The 19504-nt window shown below is 32.9% G+C and overlaps 4 protein-coding genes across 5 annotated transcripts in view; 3 read left to right on the forward strand and 1 right to left on the reverse strand.

Annotated features, from left to right (window-relative positions):
• The window catches only part of LOC119609411 (phosphoacetylglucosamine mutase), a 6338-nt gene extending 4654 nt beyond the window's left edge, over positions 1-1684 (forward strand). The window contains exons 2-3 of the mRNA XM_037964171.1: positions 1-1196; positions 1262-1684. The exon at positions 1-1196 is cut by the window's left edge and continues 245 nt beyond it. Of these exons, the coding sequence (XP_037820099.1) occupies positions 1-1196; positions 1262-1369 (1304 nt within the window). The 3' untranslated portion in view covers positions 1370-1684. The remainder of the gene's footprint in view (positions 1197-1261) is intronic.
• A 5675-nt stretch (positions 1685-7359) lies between these two features.
• Positions 7360-8893, forward strand: LOC119609413 (eukaryotic translation initiation factor 2 subunit 2). The gene is made up of 2 exons (XM_037964173.1): positions 7360-7665; positions 7811-8893. The coding sequence occupies exons 1-2, from the start codon at positions 7651-7653 to the stop codon at positions 8609-8611; spliced, it is 816 nt and encodes a 271-aa protein (XP_037820101.1). The 5' UTR covers positions 7360-7650; the 3' UTR covers positions 8612-8893.
• On the reverse strand, positions 7987-9687 carry LOC119609414. The gene has a single exon (XM_037964174.1). The coding sequence runs from the start codon at positions 9559-9561 to the stop codon at positions 8902-8904; it is 660 nt and encodes a 219-aa protein (XP_037820102.1). The 5' UTR covers positions 9562-9687; the 3' UTR covers positions 7987-8901.
• A 1150-nt stretch (positions 9688-10837) lies between these two features.
• Positions 10838-14912, forward strand: LOC119609407 (histone acetyltransferase KAT2A). Of its 2 annotated transcripts, none has more exons than XM_037964166.1 (4): positions 10838-10939; positions 11033-12299; positions 13492-14147; positions 14222-14912. In XM_037964166.1, the coding sequence occupies exons 2-4, from the start codon at positions 11053-11055 to the stop codon at positions 14749-14751; spliced, it is 2433 nt and encodes an 810-aa protein (XP_037820094.1). In that variant the 5' UTR covers positions 10838-10939; positions 11033-11052; the 3' UTR covers positions 14752-14912. The 2 variants fall into 2 exon arrangements, with proteins under 2 accessions (XP_037820094.1, XP_037820093.1); XM_037964165.1 differs by having other exon boundaries at positions 10843-10955.
• The last annotated feature ends 4592 nt before the right edge of the window (positions 14913-19504 follow it).

Below are 19504 nucleotides of genomic sequence, written 5' to 3' on the forward strand. Positions count from 1 at the left end.
AAAATAATATTGATATTGGAACATCATCGAATGTGTTTGTAGGCATGGACAATCGTTATCATAGCCCAAGATTATTAAAAGCCGTAGCTGATGGCGTTATAGCTTTGAAAGGCAATGTCAAAGAGTATGGCATTGTTACCACACCAATGATGCATTATTTCGTTGTGGCAGCCAATACCAGAGGTGCCTATGGCCTACCCACCGAAGAAGGTTACTATACGAAATTGATTAAGGCCTTCGAATCGTTGAGGGGTGATAAACTAGAGAATGGAAATTATAAAAATCGTTTGCTGTTTGATGGTGCAAATGGTGTAGGCGCCCGTAAAATGTTGCAATTTATTAAGAGAATGAATAAATCTCTAGATGTGGAGGTTTTCAATAAGGGAGATGGCAAAATAAATCACGAATGTGGTGCCGATCATGTTAAGGTTGGCCAAAAAGTGCCAATTGCTATGCCCATTGCCGAACCTAACACAAGATGTGTTAGTGTAGATGGCGATGCCGATAGAGTAGTGTATTTCTTTACCGATGAACAGGGCGTGTTTCATTTATTAGACGGCGATCGCATTGCAACTCTGGTGGCTGATTATCTTATGGATTTGGTTAAACGTTGTGGTTTGGATATCAAGTTGGGTCTAGTGCAAACTGCCTATGCTAATGGTGGCTCTACCGATTATATTGTAAACAAATTGAAAGTTCCCGTAGCATGTGTACCAACCGGAGTTAAGCATTTACATCACAAAGCTCAAGAGTTTGATATTGGTGTATACTTTGAGGCCAATGGTCATGGAACTGTTATGTTTAGTGAATCAGCCAAGAAATTAATTGCCAGTGCTGCAGAAGAAGGTAACGAATATGCAAAACAGTTTTTACTTGTCATAGATTTAATCAATGAAACCGTGGGAGATGCCATATCCGATATGTTATTGGTGGAAACAATACTTAATCACAAGGGGTGGGATGTTAAAGATTGGTTGGAATGTTACGAAGATTTACCTAACTTGCAATTAAAAATCAAAGTTCAAGATCGGAGTGTCATTACAACCACAGATGCTGAAAGAATTTGTGTTACTCCCGTTGGTTTACAGGATGCCCTAAATGAAACTGTAGCCAACTACAAGAGAGGTCGAGCTTTTGTTCGCCCTTCGGGTACTGAAGACATTGTCAGAGTATACGCAGAAGCATCAACAAAAGAGGTAAAGTTTTGGTAACAAATAACAAATATAACGTATTACATAATTACCATGTTTTATTTTTTTAGGAATGTGAGAATCTTGCTTACGATATTGGTATTTTAGTGCAAAAAATGGCTGGTGGCGTAGGACCTGAACTTGCTCATCCAAATAATTCCGTTAAAGCTCATTTCTAAATGTGTTCTTATTAATTTTTTATCAATCTTACTTTACAAAAAAAGTGTAATACTACTGTTTTAAAAGTTGAAAAGAAATAAGAAGAAAACTTGCCTGCCTTAAAGAGTAGTATAATGTTTATTAATTAAGACGACCAAGTATAAATCTCATATCTTTTTTATATATTTGTATGTAGAAACAATTATTTTTTTAATATGTTTGTGTGTATTTTATGTTTTTTGTAATGTTCATTTTGTGTGCTGTATTATTTACAATTATTATGCATAGATAGAGATTATTAAAGAAATGTTAAAATAATAAATATTTGATTCAGACACAGAAATACTTTTTAATTTTTTTCGCTATTATAGAGAGACATGTTCCAACAGAAATAAACAAATTAATTTAAAATAAATATGTACTGCAGTTTTTCTTCTGATCGAGGGTTATTAGCAGAGAAACTAGTTTTTTCCACTGTTGCTTTTTTTACAGCCTCTGTAGCTTTTTCACCTTGTATATGTATAAGATTGTCATTATGTTCATAATTTAAAAATTAAATTTTGGGATCTTATTTTGTACATATACACTTTCTGATTCCTTATAGGTATCAAGTCGGTTTTGCGATGACCTTCTGTCCGACTACACAAACCTCCATCCATATGTGTGTTGAAATCAAAATTCTGAAGATTCCATATACCTATGTTCCGAATCCAAATCTTCTATAATTCTATAAGACATGCTTTTGAGAAGTTTTCTATTTGAAATCAGAAAAATCTGTTCATAAATAACGGAGATGTAAGTAAACAACCCAAGATATTTTATCATTCTGAAAAATTTTTTCCTGGATCGGCCCATATATGTACGAATATGTTATGCATAGGTATATTCAAATCAAAAAATCACATGAACTAATTTCATTCTCAATCAGAGCGGTAATTGAAGACAATTTAGCCGTCAGTTGTTAAACTAAATATTTTTCGTCAATGCTTGCAATATGTCTTCTCAAAAAACAAAATAACATATATCTTCCAATAACTTACTTAATCCTTAAGTACAGCTTTGCGTTATGTCTCTTATCTCCAGCATAGTTGGTATATTGTGAATCAGCAATTGCGTGTAACCTGGTATCCGAGTTTCGATTCTGATAAAGTATCGTTTTTGAAGAAAACCGAATGTGCAATTTTCACGGGCTTATCAATGGCGATCAGATTGTTTGATTTATTTTGATTTACCCAAAGAAATAAATTGTCTTGTTCTGTATGTACACATCTTTTAAAAACAATTTTTTTAATTTTTTCTTAAATTCTAGCCCACTGAAATAAAATTAGTTGTGAAGGAAATAATCACTTTTTTTGTTTAGATTACAACGGATTTTTTAATATATTGCCAATCAAATGGCAACACATACAAGTGTTGCCCAGTAAAGTATTTGTTACCGGACTTTAGAATTTATGAAAAACGTGAAGAGAATAGTTTCTATTAGGGAAGCCAAATGCGACTGGCTTTTCCCGGGATTTTTCGGGATTTCAGGATTTTACGAGATTATGTTATACATGAAAATCTGAAATCTTCATGTTTGTGAAGAAAATTGTTTAATCTTGTGAAAATTAATCGACAGAAGATAAATTATTTATTTTTTGAATTTGTTGAATTTTACCTTAATTCCGATGTATTTAAGCAATTTATTGATGAAAAACTAAATTTCTAAAAGAGGCTTTATATGGGAGCTAGTGTCAAATATGGGCTGATCCTCAAACAATTGGGAAGAGGCATGTAATTTTATATAAAGGTTAGTTATGCTGAATGTCATCGCGATACTAGTGGTTATAAGTAAATTTTTGGACGTTTAAGATATTTTTTAATGGGGCCTAGGGTCAAACGACGACTCAGAAAGCGATTCTGATTCGATCGGTGTACTTTAAGGTATACTGTAGTGGTGTAGGCTATAATAAATATCACGTTCAATCCTTCGAATATCAGTTTAGATCATAAATGAACCTTTTCTTTGGAACATGTTATCTACATTAAGAACAATTTAATTTACCTTTACTGTTATCACTCAGATTTGTAGAAAGCATCCCAGCAAAAATTAAACGAAGTACTTCCAAAAGAATACCATTTATCACCACTTTAAAAGTAGCACTAAGTGAATTTTTAACCTGATGTTTAAAGACTTCTGAAGATTGGAAAATAATAATATTTTTTCAAAGCTGAAGATATTTTTTTGTTCTTACATTCTTGGGAGATAAAAAATTTTACTTTTGGGCTTCTGTTTTATTTTATGTATCTATTACCCTCATTAATGTTAAAATTATTTAAGGCAAATTAGTTGTATTCTATAATAATACAATTTCAATTCCGAATAACTTCCAAAAAAAGATCATAAAAATTACTTCTTGAGAATGACTTCAGAAGTAGTGAATTTGGAATCAAATAAAAAGGACATCCCTCCTATGACAAGCCTGTGTTAAAATCATCACTTCTTCAGCTCTTTTTCAGTACTTCCATGGAGTAAATTCTACTTCTTTTTCGCTTCTTTGGAAGTTCTTTTTTTGATGGGTTGTAATGCAAAACCTTCTAGATATCATTTAAAAATTTATTTTATATTTGACTGTGCCGAAATAAAATAAATATTCCGGTATGTGATGCAATTCGAACAATTTGAAATCAATAGATTTGAAAAGGTATGATTAATTTCAATCGATGAATGGTTTATTATTGCAAAATACTACGCAGACAACAAAATACTTTCCATTTAAGTGAATCAATTTAAAAAAATATGATAATTTGTATGAAAAGCCGCAGAAATTGAATATTACACAATTTTTGTAGATTCAAATCGATTCTATTTCAAAAATGAATCTCATCAAATAGCTGATTGTAATGTATTGATATTAATATTGGCATCAAATTGGTTTTCAGAGGAGGTGCTTTTAGGATTTCTTGTGTTAATTTTGTTCCAAATTTGTGTCTACTATAGACAAAAAATGTGTATACTTTTTTGGGTCTACGACGAAATGAAAAAATAAATTTGTATGTACTATATTTGGTATCATACCACTTTAAAAAATAAAAGGTTCAAAATGTACAAGAATAGCTGTGCTGAATTTTGTTCTGCATAAGTCAAAATTAAACAAAGATCGTCATTTTGAAACGAATTGATTGAAATTATGGCTCAAAAAAGAATTCAAAAAAATTTTTAGTAATAAATCCCGGGATTCATTTTGAAAAATCCCGGGATTCGGGATATCCTAATCCCGAAAAAAAACGGGATTTATTTTGCAAATCCCGGGATTTTCGGGATTGGCATTCCTAGTTTCTATATAGTATACGCACAATTGGGACGAACGAATATTCGTCGTCAGAAATAGAACACACTTGGGTATATGAAAATGTAGACAATCATTGCGTATGACAAAATTCGTAGTACGTAACGAACTATGCGATAGGTTTATTTCTATTTCTTACGCAGACGAACGACGAATTAATTTGGGGAAATAGTTTTAAAACCAATTCCGGTAGCCTGAATTTGCTGAAATTTGGGGGTTGTGAGTACAGCTAATGACAATAAAATATAATGTTCGAATATTCGAAATTATATTCGAAAATTCGAAGTTATGTTCGAAAAATTGTTTATGCTCTTAAAATCTCTGGGTCAGAAAAACTAAAAATAAAATTTCCGAAAATTCGAACTTAGGTTCGAAAATTTTTAAACCCATTAAAACCAGTTCTCGTGGCAGGAATTGTCTGAAATTTGGCAGTCTGGAGTACACTTGATGACACTATTGGAATATTTAAAATTAAGTTCGAAAATTCGAAGTAATGTTCGAAAAAATTTTGAAGCTGTTAAAATAATCTCAAAATTGGGGATATTCACAAAAATATAATTTTAGTTCTTTTCGAGGCCAACTTCTTACATTTTCTATTTCGAAATAATGTTCGAATAAATTTTAAAGCTGTTAAAATTACCTCAAAATCGTGGAGATTCATTTTTGTCGACTAGTGCTATACGAAATTCGTCGTTCGTCCCATTTGTGCGTATTCCAATACAAGGTGTATCGATTATAAGGTGAACTTATTTCATTTATTTGTAAAATTTTTAAATTTGGACTTTGACAGTGTCGGTTTTGAGAAGCAGCTCGACAGCATCGAGCTATATTTTCATCAACAAAAAACAATCAATAAATTCACCATTGGTTCTATAGGTCAATACAAAAATTCGAGTTTTTGCAATTCATAATAAGTAAGAGTGTTATATTCGGCTATGCCGAATCTTACATACCCACCATCAAATCACTGCCATATAAATAAACTTTGATATTATTATATATCGATATTAATAAGAACATCAGGGTAGTATTTGAAAGAGATCCATTAATGGGGGTTTCTTTCGAATTAAAAATATTAATTTATATAGGGAGTAGGGTTATTTACACATATATGGACTAATTCTCATAAAAGTCGGTAGAAAGATTTCAGTTCCTTATTTATTTCAAATTTCATAGATCTACTTGTATTTTTAAGCCAGTAATGAGCATTAAAGTCATTTTCTTAAAGGGACCTTATACGGGGTTAGGGTTAATTATGGACCGATCCTCATAAAATGTGGCAGAGAGATTTTAGCTTATATAGTTTATGTCGAATTGAATTGCGGTATTCGTATTTTTCGCGTTGGAGTCATTTTCTGAGGGGGAATTTATATGGGGTGGGGATATTATGGACTGATCCTCATTAAAATTGGTAGATACAATTTGGTAGAACAATTTTGGCTCTTGTAAAACTTACTTCTGTGAAGCCAGTAAAGTAATTTTATGGAGGAGACCTTATATGGGGGATAGGGTCAATTATGGGCCGATCCACATAAAATTTGGTGGAAAGCTTTTGGCTTCTAAGATACTCACTTATGTCAAATTTCTTCGCTATACTCGTATTTTTACGCCAAAAATGAGCGATAAAGTCATTTTCTGAAGGGGACCTTATATGGAGGGAAGTGTCAATTATGGACCGATCCACATAAAATTTGGTGGAGAGATATTGGCTTGCATGAAACTTATGTGTGTCGAATTTCATCGCAATATTCGTATTTTTAAGTCAGTAATCAGCATTATAGTCATTTTCAAAAGGGGACCTTATATGGGGGGTAGGGCCAATTGTGGTCCTATGTCCGCCATAATTCAGAATTTTATTTCGGAAGTAAAGAAACTGACTTATGCGAAATTTTGTGGCATTTGCTTCATAAACAACGAATTTGTGAATGTTTGAAGCATGTTACACAATATTCCGGGGGGTACATTTATATGGGGGCTATGTGAAATCGTTGACCGATTTTGCTTATTTTCAATACCATACATTTCTGATCAATAAAAAATATTTTGGGAAAATTTCATCTCAATATCTCTTTTTTTGTGGACGCTATCGTGCCAACAACAGACAGACGGATGGACATAGCTGGATCGTCTTAGAATCTTACGGAGTCGCAGAATATATATACTTTATGAGGTCTGTGAACAATATTTCGATGTGTTACACACGACATTTTACAATTTTGAAATCGCCGACTCTTGTAGACATTTCAACCTATTCCGATTACAATATTTATGGTAAATATATAATGCTAGCAGTTTAAAAAATGAAAAAAAGTTTGTTTTTAAAAAAATTTTGTAAAAATAAATTTATTATTAAATTGATTATCGACTGAGGTTTGTAAAAATTAATATGTCCGCCTGGAGCAAAAAAATCAAAAAAAAATTATATCGACTTTTTTACTTTTTCCGGCAAATTTTGAATTTTATTTACAAAATCGTCTTTTTTTCTAAAATATATGTAAAATATCTCATATGTTGGGAAACTAGATTCAAATTCCACGTGTAGATACCTTGTGAAAACAAAACATGACAAAAGCACAGTTCACCTTATATCTTGGCAACTCTGGAAAGCAAAAGAGAAATGCCAAAAAACTATATTGTTGCCAGATCAAAAAATAAATTGCAAAAATAACCATATATAAACATAATTAATGATAAAAAAATGCATTTGTTTTCCAAAACAAAAATACTAAGCAAATACTTGCCATTACCTGCAAACAAGCAAACAAATTTAGTCGCAAATTAAATTTCAAACATTGCATGTGTATATGTTGTATATCAATCAATCTTGTAACATCTGGCAGCATTGTAACTAGTACTGCCACGATTTTTCTTTCTAATTTTTCTGATGCAATACGGTATATTTCTGCTTGAAATTCAATAAAATAAAGCATTAGAAATCTCTTAAAATTAATAAAAACTAAACTACTGCAAACATGGAAGGTGAAGATGTAAGTATTTTTTGAAATCCAACGAAATTAGCAGAATACTTTGAATTACAAGATGTTTTCTTTAATTTGAGGTTATGGTTCTGTTTGAAGGTGTTCCCCAACAAAAAAGTAATACAAAATTTAATCGTGTCTGTTTTCTTTTTAGTTTGATCCCACACTTTTGAAGAAGAAAAAGAAGAAGAAGACTTTCGATTTGGACGCCGCTTTAGGTTTAGATGATGGCTCAAAGAAGGAAGAAACAAAAGAAGTAGCTGCTGATGATGCGGCTGCAAATGAAATCGATGACAATTTAGATTTGGAAAGTTTTGGTAAGAAGAAGAAAAAGAAGAAGAAGGCTTTCAACTTGGATGAATTGGAGGGAGCTCTACCGAAAGAAGGCGAAGAAGTTGCCGGTGAGGAAAAGAGTGGAGAGCCCACTGAAAGTGATGAAAACTTGGAAGCGGAGCGAGATTCCGACAAGGACTACAGTTACGATGAATTATTAAAACGTATATTTGAAATTATTTTGGACAAAAACCCCGAGATGGCTGCAGGACGTAAACCTAAGTTTGTCATGAGACCTCCACAAGTTCTCCGTGTAGGCACCAAAAAGACTTCATTCGCTAATTTCCTTGATATTGCGAGAACCCTACATCGTTTGCCAAAACATTTGTTGGATTTCTTGTTGGCTGAATTGGGTACAAGTGGCTCAATGGACGGTAATCAACAACTTATTATTAAGGGACGCTTCCAGCCTAAACAAATTGAGAATGTGCTGCGTCGTTATATTAAGGAATATGTCACCTGCCATACATGTCGTTCACCCGAAACAATTCTGCAAAAAGATACCCGTCTCTTCTTCCTGCAATGCGAATCTTGTGGTTCTAGGTGTTCAGTAGCTAGTATTAAATCTGGTTTCCAAGCTGTTACTGGCAAGCGTGCCGCTATCAGAGCAAAAACTACATAAACTTCTGGGCAATTTATTAATATATATGTAATTTTCTATGTTATGTATGTACTTTATTCAAATAACGCGCTCCTACTCCTCCACCCACAAAAGCAGAATGAAATATTTGAAACTGAACCCGTCAGTCATCATCATCGGAAGTGGTATTGCAAAGTGAAATTACGACAGGTTCGTTTTAGAAAACATTTTAATTTTATATTTTTAGAACAAACAAAACTTTATGATTTATTATAAAACAAGAAATAAATAAATTCAAATAAAACATTTTTCTATTTCATGAAAGTTTGTTTTCAAAAACCTAGAAAATTATTTCTATGCCAATCTATTAAGTAATCTTTAAATGCAATTTCCATATCACTATTTGTTTTAGAATCTACCATTAAGGAGTAGGCTTTCAAACATATTTGTTCATGATAAAACGATGGTGTGCCGTATAATACAATCTTTGATCCTGGGCATATATTAGAATGGTCAATCTGGTCCTTTGTTTTGAATAATAAATTTCTTAAACTATCGACAATTTCATTCTTATTTTGGGCCAACATTTCTCTTTTGACAGCTTGCAGTTCGTTTTCCAACTTCCATATGGTCTGCATGTCTTCTGTTCTGCGAAATATGCTCATTTCCAATGAAGCTGTTCCATCATCCAGAATATAATTATAACTTGATTTCGATTCTTTTCCACGACTCATTATTTTCCCATAAACCAAGCAATTTTTAAATTGTACTCCATCATTGGAAGTTTTAATCAACTTGTTAACTTTGTCAAATGAGTTCTCATTTAGATTTTGTATATGATTTAATGTTAAAGGAATGCAATTGAACACTTTTGAATCCGTTACTTGTTTGGTATTCCAAACTTTCTTAGGGACTGGTTTAGACTCTGGACAGTGGTTTAAATTGGTCTCTTTTCTAATAAAAAACAAATCCAAGTGTTCTTCAAAATCCATATGAGATATAATAATAGAAATTTCGAAATTGAAAAAAAATTAAACAATTGTTTGGCGCATTTTTTAGGCAACGAAAAATAACACGGCTTTGTTAGTTTACCAACAACGTGTGTCAAAAATTTCAGTCATTTTGTTATTTTTTCAAAGGGATTTCTGCTGTCAAAAACTGCCTGCTGTTTTCACAACAACAATAAAGTCTGTCATCTGCTAAGGCGAATCTACAAAGGTGATTATCACTGGTGCGTTGTTGCAGTTGTGTGCGAGTTTGGTTTAATATGCGGTTTACTAAAGTTAATTTATATTAGTTGTGTTTTGTTGCTAACGTTCAAAGGCAATTTCATATAAATTTAAAATTTATAAACGTTAGGAGTTAACGTGTAAAATTATACAAGTTAATTTTAACGTCGATAAAAGTGCTACCAATTCAAAAATAAAAATACAAATATTAATGTGTTTATGTCAAACAATAAAAAAATATTTTAAAATAAAATTTAAATCAAAAAAAAATATCAAATAAAAAAACCTTTTTTAAGAAAATGTAAATAATTTCAAGATTTAGCAGATTTCTTCTGTGGAGTGATGCCAAGTCAGGTAATGTTCGTTTTGTTGCTAACTTTAAGCGTTAACACTCATTGATAGCAACAAAACACAACTATTATTAATTTACTTTTGGTTTGACAGTCTCATACATAAACATACAAAAAAACTTGTCCTGAGGTTTGGTTGATAGGAGGATGTACATAAAATCCGAAGAAATACACCTAGGCCACTATAGCACAGATATATACTTTGTGCACTATAGGGCCCCCTGCTCCTTTTTGTCTTGAGTTGAAGTAATTAAGAATATTGGGCCGAATTTGTATATTTGTTATACATATATAATTTGACAGCTTGCGAAACATTTTTTATCACAAAAAAACCCAATCATTTAACTTAAAATTAATTTTGATGATTAATATGAAGCTAAGGTATTTGTAAGGTAGTGTCGTCAGTCAAACTGAACGAATTCAAATTCAATCAAATTTAGAAAAACTTTAGAGGAAACATTTATTACAAATTCAAGTTTGACATATTTTAGTGAATATGTATGAATTGACATTTCAATGCGAACTTAGCATTGGTAAAGTCCGACCATGCAGATGCAATCATCTCTCTAGTGGTGTTTTTTAGATATAAAGTTTGACAATAAAATACAAACATCATCACTAACGTAAACAAAATAAATGTAAACAACAAAACAACAAAATCTCGGTCACTCATACACGAATATATCAAACTTGGCTGCACTGATAACAATCGACCTAATAAAAGTGTGTTGGCATCACTTTTCTCATAAATCCACATTATTTGCTTTGTTTATATTCTATACCGATTTGTGGTAATATTGTGAAATTGTGAGGAGACTGCATCATACATAATCAAACTAAAAAGTTCATATTTCCAATTTATTTCGTAAACATACTCTTAATAGGTGTACGTTTGGATCGAGTTATGTCTGGGGGCTCTCTTATAACACTAAAAGAAGAATCAATTGATGGCAATGCTGCTGCTGCAGCAGCAGCTGCTACCAACGCCAGCGTTCAGCAGCAATCATCGGCTGTAACTCAGCAGAATGGTGCTTCGGGTTCGGGAGGAACAGGAAGTGCTGGTGCTCCAGCGGAAGGAACCAGGCAGAACAGTTTACAGCGCATACAGCAGCGAAAGCAAAAAGTATTTAATTTACCAGTAGCTCAAAAATTGGCTAAACTTTCCATGTACTCGGCTTGTCAGTCGGAAGGATGTCGCTGTACTGGTTGGAAAACACCCCAGGAAAACCGTCATCGTGATGTTGAATCATCCTACTGTCCCGAGTTTAGTGAAGAGTGTCGCAATCCCAGCTGTCGTCATTCGTTGCAGAGTCATATTGCTCATCTGGATGGAATTTCCGGATCCGAAATGAATAATCTACTGGGAGCTATTATCGACATGGAGAATCTGTTTATGTCTATGCAACGCGTAGATGATGAAGACACGAAAAAGGTTTACCTCTATCTTTTTCGTTTATTGCGTCAATGTGTTATAACTAGACAGCAGGCTGTTATTCGAGGACCTTTGGGAGATCCTCCATTCGAATCGCCTTGCATTGCTAAAGCAGTTTATTCATTTGTTTTCTACAAATACAATCATCTGAGTCCAAATGAATTGCAAACCATGACCGAAGTAGCTAAAACATTTCTAAACTTTCTAAACCACTACAACTTCGAACCACCGTCGATGAGGAGAGCCGATTTAAAGAATGATGATGCCTCTACGTATAAAATCAACTATACCAGATGGTTAGTTTTCTGCCATGTACCCGCCTTTTGTAATTCCCTTAGACATTTTGAAACCTCACTGGTCTTTGGACGCACCCTTCTGCGTACCGTTTTCCAGTATATGGCCCAACAGCTGAAAAAGAAATGTATTTCGGAACGCGATCGTTTTCCAGCCGATAAACGATCTATAATAACACAAATGCCAAAATTCTTAGAAGCACTCAAGGGTGAGCTTCTAAAAGACGATTCCCCCATATGGGATCAATCATATCGTCCACCCACTGCCTTTTTACTACAACAACGTAAACGTCAACAGGACACGGCTGCCACCGGTGCAGCAGGAGTAACGAGTAGCATGGGTTCAGCTGCCGCTAAAAGGAACAGTATTACTGGTGAACCTGTACATAAACGCGCTAAAAAAGAAATTATCGAGCGTTCTGCTGGGTAAGTTTATCTTCTCATTGTTAGAGCTGTGATAAAGACTGTATTGAAATTTTTTTTAATTCCTGTTAAAAGTATCTATGAATATGTATGTATGTATTGCGAAATAAATTTGCTATATGAATTTTTATTAAAATATGACGAAATAACTACTAGTTTAAAGTAAGTTATTTCCGATTTATTTTCGTCATTCGAGTACATGTAAAATAGGTAATTTATAATTACCATTTGGTGTTTATATAATTGTTATGAAATTTCAGCTTTTAAAGGGGATTTTGCCAGAATACGTTATTTTTCTATTACACTTAAAAGTATGCAATTGTTTTTTTTTTTGCATACTTTGATGCAATTTTTTCTTGGGCAAGTTTATACTTAAAATGTATATAGTGGGAAATACCTAGTTTACTTTCTTTTTTTAATATTATCAGCAAAAAAAGGGGTGATTTATTAGGTAATATAATTTATATATTGGATTTTAAGAAGTTCATAATGAAATAAGAATGATAAACTATGGTATTTCACAAGCTTGAATAATTATTTTATAATATTTTTAAAGAATGTAACTCTCCTGTAAGGAGTAAATAGTTTGAAAACTTTATATGTATGTATATGATGACATATACCTTGATATAGGATTTGGATAAATGAAATGCAATATGACGTAAGTAACAATAGCTATAATATATATACATATTTCTCAAGGGAAAAATAATCTGCAAAAAGTGCTGCATTTGGGTTGTTTTTGTATTTTTGTTTTAACCATTCTAAACTGTCTGTTGGAGCTTTACATTTGATCCTAGTTGTTCCAAAAGTATTAATTCAAAAGTCTTTGCGATTTCACCAGATTTAGAAATAATGATATTAAAAGAATTACTTTTAATTAAAAAATAGTTTTTATATATATTTTTTTTTTTTTGAAATTTTTATTCTTTAATGAATTTTATCTCATATTTGCCTTATTTGAGAACTGGGGGATTCAGAAAATAGAGTTCAACATATATACAGGCAGACGGACGAACATCGCAAAATCAACTTCGCTATCTATAAGGATTCACAATATACTTTATAGGGTAGGAAATGTAAATATGTATAAACTTCCCTCGAAGATAAAGTATAAACTTTAAACAAACTCTTTCCAATGTATTCTCTTGTAGTTATTATCAATTATTAACTGAGTTACGTTTCACCATTACAGAGATTCCACATACGAAGATCTTTCCGACGAAACTGTATTACGCGCCCTAAAGGCCATTTCCGAATCGAAGGCCATTAATAAAACTGAAATTCTATTCCCAGTCAATGTATCGCGTGATGAGAATGTTAAAGCTGAAGAACAAAAACGTGCCATAGAATTTCATGTCGTAGGCAATTCATTGACAAAACCTGTGGACAAACAAACCATACTCTGGTTATTAGGATTACAAAGTGTTTTCGCCCATCAACTACCGGAAATGCCACGTGAATATATATCCCAATTAGTATTCGATACAAAGCATAAAACATTGGCCCTCATCAAAGAGAATATGCCAATTGGTGGCATTTGTTTTAGACCATTTCCCGATCAACAATTTACGGAAATTGTTTTCTGTGCGGTAACCATGTCGGAACAAGTTAAAGGCTATGGAACACATCTAATGAATCATCTAAAGGACTATAGTATTCAAAAGAATATACAACATCTATTGACGTATGCTGATTGTGATGCGATTGGTTATTTTAAAAAGCAAGGATTTTCCAAGGATATTAAACTGGCACGTCCTGTATATGCCGGCTTTATAAAGGAGTATGATGGTGCTACTCTAATGCACTGTGAATTGCATAAAAATATAGTTAACACTCAATTTATATCAGGTATTTTTGCAATATTTAAAATATCACACAATCTGGTTACTCAAACAGTTTAAACAAATTTTGTATTGCAATAGTAATTAGACGTCAAAGTGAAATACTTAAAGAGCTTATTGCCCAACGCCATAATGAAGTACAAAAGGTGCGTCCTGGTTTGACTTGCTTTAAGGAAGGTCTACCATCTATACCTGTCGAATCAATTCCTGGCTTACGGGAAATAGGTTGGAAACCACAAATGCGTGCTCAAAGAACTTCTAGACCTTTGGAGGAGTCATCGGATCCTGAAAAACTGGCTGCTTCCTTTGCAGCAGTTTTACAATCTGTACGTCATCATGCCTCCGCTTGGCCATTCCTTAAGCCCGTTACAGCTGCCGAGGTACCCGATTACTATGATCATATTAAATATCCGATGGATTTGAAGACTATGGGCGAACGCCTAAAGAAGGGCTATTATGTAACACGACGTCTTTTTATGGCCGATATGGCTCGTATATTTTCCAATTGTCGTTTTTACAATTCACCCGAAACTGAATATTATCGTTGTGCTAACAATTTAGAACGTTATTTTCAGACTAAGATGCGTGAATTAGGTTTATGGGATAAATGATGCCGCGCTTTGTCTGCCAATTTTGAACCCCTCATTGAGAAGATTGGAGACGACGATGCTAACGGCGCCGATGATGTTACTGACGATGCTAACAAACTCCCCAAGGAGGAACGTAGTGTAACAAACAATAATTTAAACAACTCTAATACAAATAATTCATCCCAAAATTCTCTTTTAAATTCCACATTTGAAAATACGTTTTTGAGCGGAAATCTAGGTGTTTTTTCTTCTCTTCCAGAGGACATATTTACAAATTAAATGAATTAATAACAAATTTACTATACATGAATTCATTTATTATAATTTAACATTTTCCTAAAATAATAACATTACATTAATGTTGTTTTTTTTTTCTTCTTTTTTCTAGTTATTTATTTTAAGGGATTTTCTTTACATATTTACGTGTTTTGAAAATATTAATAAAATTTACATTTATTGAATTAATAAATAAAATAAATTGTTTTTATTTTAACAAGTAACAATTCTAAATCGTATATACATACCACTTACAATAGTACATAATGCGCAGTACCTTTCGAAATGCAAAATTCGCGTCATTTCCCGATCAACAATTTACGGAAATAGTTTTCTGTGCGGTAACCATGTCGGAACAAGTTAAAGGCTATGTATAAGCAAAATTCTCATCATGAAAATGATATATGCGATAAATAAGTTGGTATTTAGATTTAAATTTGTTTCATGAACTTCAGTTTTATTTACGAGTTTTTAAATTAAAGTAGGTTAGGCTAGGTTAGCAGGTCGTCCTCGAGATGTCTTCACTGGGGACACACTTGGGTCCAGTATATTGATCCCTTTGTGATACCTGAAACGAGAGAAAGCGGTCATCGTAATAGTACATTTCGACCTAATTACTCTAGTTTCCTAAACCGAACCAATTTGTCGCAAGAATATAGGAATCTATCCCGAAAGACCAGTGGCCAGTCACCACCGCTGTTAAGTTTCGTGCACTGTCTCTCGGAATATGAAGAATGGCTTGGGATCTTTGTGGGTTGAATGATGGCCACATGATCCTCGGCTGTCTGCAGGTAGCCTCAGTCAACTATTTGCATTGCGCAAGCTCATATAGTTTTTCACGTATAGAACGTTTGCAGGTTGAAAGCGGTATGTCGACGAAAGGGTCGGCGTGCTCTCTTGCAAGTGAGGAACCCAATTTGGCAAGAGAGTCCGCAATGGTATTACCAGGCATTTTTTGATGTCCTGGAATCCAGTACACTCCTATTGTGGAATGTTTCACGATCTCATTAAGGGATGCCCGGCATTCTAGGACTACGTTTGATTTTGTGTAGACAGCACATAGAACCTTAAGGGCTGCTTGGCTATCGGTACATATTCGAATATTAACACCGTATATTCGGTAAAACCTGAGCCAGTTTGCAGCCCGTTTTTTGGCGGACAGTTCAGCCTGAAGAACGCTACATTGGTCAGGAAGCTTGAAGGACCATTCCGTTCCAGAATGTGCTATGTAAAAACCACCGCATGCACCATGGTTTGATTTTGAGCCATCGGAGAAGACTTTATACGATCCGTCATGGAGGATTGTTTCCATCACATTTGGATCGTGTTGGATAGTAACTGAAAAAGCAATAGTCAATATTGTCAGGGATTTCTCCTAGACAATTGAGAATGGTAGAGTGACCTGACTGAATCATATGCCACATACCACGAAGGCCACTAATAGTGCTCCATGTGCTGAGTGACTTGAGTGCAATCTCCATCCTTTGCGATATGGTATCCAGATATTTGCCAGAAACTACTACAAATACATCGTCCGCATACGCAATGACCCTGAATCCCATAGACTTAAGATCCATGAGAAGTGGGTTCAACGCTATGTTCCCAGAAGTGGAGATAGAACTTCATCTTGTGTCAAATGAAAGTAAAATTTTGCGAATTAAATGAGCATTTCGAAGTGAGGTTATGTTTTGACTGGTGGAGAACATAGATACTCAAACCGTTTATACCCCGGTGCAGATCTTCAACTACATACTTAGTGCTTGAAGGTTCCCTGCATACTATGTGAAGATATAAGTGGACTTGGAGGATTTTCTTTAAACCAACGTCAGATACCCTGACGTCTGGATTAAACGAGCTCTTTAGTTTGGAATGAGTCAAATTATTCCCGAAAGGAATCGCGCAATTCCCAAAATCAAAAAACAAAAACCCAGAAATAAGATACTTTAATTAGTTAGACCGCAATTTTCAAGATATTTTGGTGGAGTTTGGATCATAGAGCCCTTACAAACTCCCCTTTAGAACTTTAAACAAACCATTTTATTTATGCTCTTGTGGTTATTATCATTTACTATTCCAAAGATTCCACATACGGAGATAATTCCGATGAAATTCTATTTCAGGTCTCAGATTCAGGTTTAACAACCTGAGGTGACCATGGGTTTAGAATTTTTATCTAAATTTTGCCAGCCTGTTTAGTTTCGTTCTTATTTTAGAACAAATTTAATAAAACAATTAATTTAAATATTTTTTTTTATTAAATTCTAGCAAATAAATTTATTTCTTCTAAATAGGCTTATTATTTTATTTAATTTTAAGGAAAATAACAAAAATATACATTCAAATTCTTTTGCTAAAACTCAATTATGATAAATACGTACATATTTGTTTTCTTCAATCTTTGTATGTATTTAATTAATTTTGCATAAAATTTTTAATTTTTTTTATAACATTTAATGTTTAACTATTTTGAATTTAGTAAGTTTAAGGACATTTAATTATAATATTAATCAGTGGGATAATTTGAGTTATTTTCTTATAAGTTTTTTATTTTTCTTTTAAATGTTATATTTAGCTATTTAATTTAATTTTTTTTGGTGTATGTGATGTCTTGGTTAACTTTCAGGGATTATTTGCATTGAATTGTTTATTTTTTTTTTTTAAATTTAAGTTCTTGCTTTTAATGAAAATGTTTTCAGCTGAGTTTAATTACTCTATACAAATCTCAATTTTGTTTTGTTTTGTAATGACGGAGTGTAACGGTCTTAAGATGATTGTCTATAATGTTTTGTGTGTTTGTTGTTGTTGTTATAGTTTTATTATATATTAACCACATACACTTTATTAGTTAATTTTAATATTTTATTATAAATAACAATTATTTACTATTATTAAAACTAATTTCTTTAAATGCTTATAACGCATTAAATATTATTTCATGTTTCGTTTTTAATTCTTACAGTTTATTTTTATAAAAAATCAATAGCAAAAATCCAAACACATTAAACTAATATAAAATCGATATATTTTGAAAATTAATATCTAATTCTCAAAATTATGAATCTTCTTAAACCTTTTCTCAAAACAAATACCAACATTTTTCTGATAACACAGGCCAACAAACATTTGAAAAAAGTTGAAACCAATAGATCAATTTCTAAAAGTTTAAGAATCTCTAAATCCATAAATAAGCCCACAATGACATAACAGATTTTATCAACAACGATGTCTTCGCTCTTTTATAACGACTCCAATATAGTCAAAAATGGGGATTTTCCAGTTTTTAGGACAAGATATCACAAAAAACTGATGTGATGGTTGGATCCGAAATACATACATATGTTTAAAATTCTAGAAAAATCATTGGATCATTCGGAATTATGCAAGAAATTGACCCCAAAGATATCCAGGATCATCGAAAAATAGATTTCAACATACATACAAACAGACATATATACCCATCTTACATTTCCTCGGGGATATGTATGTGAATCCGAGGATAAAGAATTGCCATCTACCTTCCGGCATAATAAACTATTCTATTAAAAGATAAAATTTCCAAAAATTAAATAAAATAACATCATTACAGACTAGACTATAGACTACAATATAGACTAGATTATATACTAGACTATAGACTAGATTATATACTAGACTATAGACTAATCAATAGACTAGACAGTAGACTAAACTGTGGAATATACTATATATTAGACCATAGAATAGGCTATACAGACTATTGTTAATTATTTTAATCACATCGAAAATATAGCTAAAAGCTGTGATACACGGTTGCTAGATCTTACAACGCTGTCAACAAAATGTGCAGAAAATGTCTAACAATCGTGTGAACTTAACATTTTTCTTTTGCAACGTTGTCAAAAAAACCATTACTGACAATGTTGCAAGACAAAATTTGTAAGTTGACACTGTTGTTAGACATTTTCTGCACATTTTACTGTCAACGTTGTAGGATCTAACAACCGTGTATACATAGCTTTAGATATCTTTTTAACACACTACCGCTACGGCTAAAATACCGTTACCGAAATATGCCAAAATACCCATAACGGTAAAATAACAATACCGAAATAAGTCAAAGTACTGATAACGCTAAGATACCGTTACCGAATTAAGTCAAAATAACGATACCGCTAAAATATCGTTAATGAAAAACGTGTTCAAATATCGATAGCGCTACCTTATCACCGTTTCGAACCGGTTGCCAACCTTGATGAATAATCATTCTTGGTCTTTGTGAAATCTTTGTATAGTAAGTGATTTTCACTACTTAGTTTCGGGATATGTTTGGGGTTTACTTAGTTTATACTTGACTTATCGCTGTGATAAGAAAGTAAATGGATCTCGTGATTCGGACTATCAAATAAGTCTCTAAGTGATGTTGCATGGTATGTCACTTTGATTGCCACCGGCGTGTTCAAGTTACAAATATGTAGTAAGTCGTCTTTACCTCACCCTGTAAGTAGTATAAAAACACAAC

Source organism: Lucilia sericata, unplaced genomic scaffold (assembly GCF_015586225.1).
Source record: "Lucilia sericata isolate MDLA Ls3-8-SP2 unplaced genomic scaffold, ASM1558622v1 Contig000978F_arrow, whole genome shotgun sequence".
NCBI classification, from domain to species: domain Eukaryota; kingdom Metazoa; phylum Arthropoda; class Insecta; order Diptera; family Calliphoridae; genus Lucilia; species Lucilia sericata.

Coding starts and splice junctions, on each gene's coding strand:
- LOC119609407 (XM_037964166.1), top strand. CDS start 11,053: ATGTCTGGGGGCTCTCTTATAACACTAAAAGAAGAATCAATTGATGGC. Junction 12,300..13,491: donor ATTATCGAGCGTTCTGCTGG/GTAAGTTTATCT, acceptor TCACCATTACAG/AGATTCCACATACGAAGATC. Junction 14,148..14,221: donor TAACACTCAATTTATATCAG/GTATTTTTGCAA, acceptor GTATTGCAATAG/TAATTAGACGTCAAAGTGAA.
- LOC119609414 (XM_037964174.1), bottom strand. CDS start 9,561: ATGGATTTTGAAGAACACTTGGATTTGTTTTTTATTAGAAAAGAGACC.